Genomic DNA, 5,701 nt, shown 5'->3' on the forward strand with positions numbered 1-5,701 from the left:
TTTTTTTAATTGATTGATGATTGATTCAATCAACTAATTTGTTGATTGTATTAACTTGATTCTTTAGATATTGAAAATTAAATAAATAACATTATGTTAATTTAAGCGTACAGAAACGTTGCTGTTGTTCCAGCAAAAATCTTATTTTCACTTTACCGAGTGCCTAGTAGGTAATGTGCAGATTACCTAGATAATCTGCTCATTACCTAGGTAATTTGAGAAATAGAACAATTTTAGCAACTTAAACGGATCATCCTAGTTAATGCGCAGATTAGCTAGGTAATGGGCACATTAACGGATTTCGAGCTTTAGCGGTAACATATACAAAAAATAACTGACTAGAGAGACGATAACATAAAATTTAATGTAGATTTTTATGCTTTGGCAATATTTCTTAACTTTTGTAATTAGTTTATTTTACCGTGATGTCATTTTTATGTATTTATTTTTAGAGCATTGTATTTGAATGCCGATATATTCCTGTTTGATGATCCACTAAGTGCTGTTGATGTTCCAGTCGCGAAACATATCTTCGAAAAGTAAGTATTTAAGTATTATCTATGGTATAGTTGAATACATTTCCACTTTTTATTCATTTCAGATGTATAATGGAATATTTGAAAGACAAGATTTGCATTTTAGTTACACACCAAGTGCAATTTTTAAACTCTGCAAGTAAAATTTTAGTGTTAAATAAGGTAATAATACTATGTTGAATTTATAAGTAATAATACTATTTGTTTGCTAGTTTTGTTTTTAATTACTTTCTCAATAAACATGACATATTTTCTATTTTAAAAACACATAAGTTTTACGATATAAGGTTCAAAATAAGAAGAAAATTATGAAGTTAACTGTGTTGTTTAAAAAAACCTATAACGAAACATATAATACATTGACAGTATATACAGTATATGTAGACAATATATACATAAGCTTTTTTTTCAACAAAAATTCTTCTTGGTAAGACTGGACTTTGGAAAATGTTTTTTTATTTCATAATCATATAGATGAAGGAAATATCGAAAGTTCTTCCAGTACGTATGTTGTTGATAAAGAACAAACTACTGTTGTTCAGTTATTTTTGTCTATTAACATACTGTTGAGTTTCAGATCAGTTTGCCATATTTGTACTCTATGCTGTATATGGCAGTAAATGGAAAATAGAAATTGCATCACGAGTTAACCAATGTATAGGTTAATATACCTATAATTCAATATCTGCTACTGGTAAATTTGTTAAAAATACGTTACGTAGGCACACAGTATTAATTATTCGAAGCCAAATATTTATTTCTACACCTTTTCACATTTGTTTATATATTAAAGTCTTAGAAACTATTATATTTATATATATTATAAATTTATTTCAGGAAACTTGTGAAATTATTGACAATTACAATACAATAGAAAATTTAGAAATGCTTACAGGAATTTGGTCTGATAAAGAAATCGCTGAAAAGAGGATGGAATTGAAAACTGAGCTTTTCAACGATGATAAAATAATTGAAAATACTCAAAGTAATATTTCTGATGATATTAAAGATAGTAACAACACTAATGTGGTAAGAATTATTTATGTATTAGACAGTTATCTGAGTAAATATTTTTAAGGAAGATTAAATGAGATTTGGCAGTTTTCATTTCTCAACTTCTGTACACAATTTTCTCTAAATTTCTAATTAAAACAGACAATTATTCGACCATATAAATAAATTATTACAATCAAATTACAAACTGTTTGATTGAATAATACATTAACATATCAATATTCAATTTAAACACTAAAGAACAACTATCATTTCGAGAGTTAACCAATGATATAATACTTATTAATACGCATTTTATGATATAATGCCTGTTTTACTGGTTATTAGCATTTTGAGACTCAAAATTAAACTTTTCGTCATTTTATAATAATTAAAAATATCAAAAATTTTCAATTACAAAATAGCATGACAAATGGCGCGATATCCGCAGTTTTAAATGTTTCCGGGAAAGTTAAGCAACTCGTTGTTGTTTTTTTAGTCATAATAAAACATCCAAACACTGTTTTAACTGTTGCAGAAGATGGTTATGTAAGTGTTGAAACGAAAGATGTCTCTTAACCTGTAAGACGTGCCGTCGTTTTGATCATCAATTTGACATTTCAAAAAATCACACAGTTCATTCACGCAATCTACGAACATTTGACTAAATTCAAATTTTACGATCTAAATGCCACTCTGTTTTTATCGGAGTCATATAGTCAACGTTGCTCCGCTTAATATGCAATATGTCCAATTAATCGTTATTCAAAATCGCGAATTAAATAATATTTTATAAATACTTTTATTCAAATACTCTCAATGGAATTTTCCAGAAATGTGACTTCAATTAAATACTTTCATTCAATTAAAAGTATTGTCTCATCTCTCTAATTGACCTGATTATTTCGAGTAGTATTTTAACACTAGAAGTTTAATTCTGCAAGAATTAAACTTCTAGTGTTAAAATACTTTAAAAAATACTACTAAAAGTGTTAAAATACTCTAGTGTTAAAATTCATACTTTTAAAATTAAAAGTATTCGAAGCAGATTTTATGTAGCAGCTATTTAAAATAATTCAAATTAGCCACGCGTCAAATTAAACTATTAAATACAGTTAATCCTTAGTTTTCAAAGGATTTACTTTTTGAACAAAGTGATTCACGTACAGAATTTTGAACTCATATTAGCACTGTTTGACGTATGATTACTCGATTGCCGAACAAGATACCTCTCAAGAATAAACCATAGATTAAAGAAGGTCAACGCCTATAATTTCTAGGTTAGAGAATGTTGATGGCCCAATTAATTTGAGAAAGCACGTTATCTGGTAAAGCAGATTAAATACCACTGGACCAGTAAGAACGACAGATATTTTCACATTTTCTACCTGCATTAAAACTACCTAATCTGAAAACAGGTAGATAAGATTCCGGAAGTAAATAGGTTGGTTCGGACCTCCTAAGCTTCTCTTAACGATGTATGGTATTCAGATACATTACAATTTATTGAATTTTACAAGTATATATCATGTTACAATATGCAGGCTGTTTGCCATGACCGGCAATTTATTTTTACGTAAGGAGTGATTTGACAAAAGAATTTGAGATTAGCGGTTTCTCTGTAGTTATACTGAAAAATACTTAGACAGTGTTTTTTTTTTTCTTTCATTGTCAGTGATTATATTTTATTGAGACAATTTTTTTATTATTTTCGTTTTCATTTTTCCATACTATTACCATATAACTTAATTTACAAATATTCAAGAGAATACTGAGCAGGTCTTTATTTGTGTACCAATAAAAAATAGCACATCTAATTTTCAGTTTTATGAAGAAATGATACGTTGGATATTTTATTTGTAAAATATTTTAAATAGATTTAGACATAATTCAACGAATATTTTATATAATTCTAAAAATATTTCCTGTAGGAAAATGAAAATAAGAAAATNAGAATACGATGAAGAGAAATACAGAAGAGTTTTGCATATAACTGCTCTAGAAAAGGTAATACGTTGTTTTTATCTTGTTATTAGCCACGATTTCAATCACTTATCTTGATTGAAGACGGAAAGTTGTTCGATACCAACTACTAATTAAACGACAATAACTTTTTACATGTTATATTAATCTGTTAGAATAATAGCTCGGTTTTTCTAAGGGATTTTAGTTTGTTTGAGAATTTTTGGGTTTTTAAACGTGTATTGAAGGTCTTTTGTAATATAGTTTTAAATCAAGATATTTATTTTAAATTTCGCGCTAGATTCGCATTGCTTTTTTAAATTTTATTCAGACCAATTCTGTTCTTATGATTATTTTATTTTTTTCTTTGACAATAAAAATGTATTTTATCTGCTAATTAAGTACAAAATCACACTTCTATATTGTCATATTATGCATGCTAGATTTCCAAAGTAGAAATGGTTCAGTTTATGCTCTGGTTGACCGTAATATCAGTCCAGATCTGAAATCTTAAGAAGTTCAGATTGTAGGCTTGTTTTCAGAGTGTTAAGCATCTGTCCTTTCGTAAGTCTAACTGATCTGATCAAACAGCTCAGTTGGGACTTTTAGATAAAAATCGTGAAAAGTCAATAGAAATTGCTTATATTAACTGTTTATTATGATAATGAACAACCCTATAATTACTACAATTGTTTGGTTTGTAAATTTCAAGTTTAATCTTTATTACACGTGATAAAATAGCTGCTGTAGATCGATCATTTAAAAATTTTACATTGTAAAACAAAACACAAATTTTCACTTGATATGTTTTATGGTGGACACTTGGTTTAAGTAGTAACATGTCCACTGGTCTGAGCATATATTCAATATAGTTTTTATCTTAAATACAGTATAATTATTACATTTAATGATACTTGTAATTAATTTAAATTTTATAACGTTTACTTAAAAATCTGTTGAAGTTGTGTTTAGTGTGAAAAAAGTTCTCAGTGTATATTATATTGAACATAATTATCTTGCATTTCTTACGTTTTAGGATATAAGCTTGTTTCCTAAAGGAGATCTCACTATTGTGGGTGAGAGAGGAGTGATAATGAGCGGTGGACAAAAGGCGAGAATTAATCTAGGAAGGTAAAATAACTCTTACTCCACTTGAATGTTTCTCTTAGTTCAATTATAGTAGTACAACGTGAATGAAATAAGAAACACATATATACCCTAATTATAAATGCATTATAAATATGCTTTCAAATTTAATCAGTTTTTAGTGATAAGAAACATTTCCCAAAAATTTATCCTACTCTGTATTAGTAAACAGTGAGATTTTCTAAATTTTAAAATGTTTCAATTGTACTTTAGTGTGAGTACAATAAAGCAAGAATTGTTAACATAGTTGAATTTAAAATAGAACATTATTATATTTCATTAACAAAATTTTTTCTGTCTTGTCAAATATTATGTTTTACATTTTTACTTTATGACTCAGTGGTAAAAAATTATGTGATAATTGTGTTATAGATATAATTAAAATTTAGTTATGGTTAAAATTGTGTTATGTTATAGATATTTTTTCTCATTACTCCACTATCCGCTCATGAAATATCCTTCTAAACTTTTGTTAAATGATGAAATAAGTATGATTCTGATTATATTTTTATGGAAATCGATAAATTTACACAATTTAACAATTTTTTACACCTGATTGTTATACAGTGTTATATAGGTATAAAATGAAAGCAAATATATATGTTACCGCTAAAGCTCGAAATTCGTTAATGTGCACATTACCTAGCTAATCTGTACATTAACTAGGGTGATCCGTTTAAGTTGCTAAAATTGTTCTATTTCTCAAATTACCTAGGTAATGAGCAGATTATCTAGGTAATCTGCACATTACCTACTAGGCACTTTGTAAAGTGAAAATAAGATTTTTGCTGGAACAACAGCAACGTTTCTGTACGCTTAAATTAACATAATGTTATTTATTTAATTTTCAATATCTAAAGAATCAAGTTAATACAATCAAACAATCAACAAATTAGTTGATTGAATCAATCATCAATCAATTAAAAAAACTTTAATACAAAAATCAAACGGTTTAAAATATTACTACAATTAGGGAAATGAATTTGCAAAACATATGATAAAATTGTACTTACTTATTAGTGCAATCTAAAGATTGGTGACACTTTGAATTACGTAGCAATTGG

The 5,701-nt window shown here is 27.2% G+C and overlaps 1 protein-coding gene across 3 annotated transcripts in view; it reads left to right on the top strand.

Moving 5' to 3' along the window:
* Positions 1-456: 456 nt before the first annotated feature.
* The window catches only part of LOC111631351 (multidrug resistance-associated protein 4-like), a 33,329-nt gene continuing 28,084 nt past the window's right edge, over positions 457-5,701 (top strand). For all 3 annotated transcript variants that reach the window (XM_023375577.1, XM_023375579.1, XM_023375578.1), the window contains exons 1-3: positions 457-539; positions 602-698; positions 1,374-1,565. In XM_023375577.1, the coding sequence (XP_023231345.1) occupies positions 609-698; positions 1,374-1,565 (282 nt within the window). In that variant the 5' untranslated portion in view covers positions 457-539; positions 602-608. The remainder of the gene's footprint in view (positions 540-601; positions 699-1,373; positions 1,566-5,701) is intronic.

The sequence above is a fragment of the Centruroides sculpturatus genome, unplaced genomic scaffold (assembly GCF_000671375.1).
Source record: "Centruroides sculpturatus isolate CEXI.00-Female unplaced genomic scaffold, Cexi_2.0 scaffold392, whole genome shotgun sequence".
Taxonomy (NCBI): Eukaryota; Metazoa; Arthropoda; class Arachnida; order Scorpiones; family Buthidae; genus Centruroides; species Centruroides sculpturatus.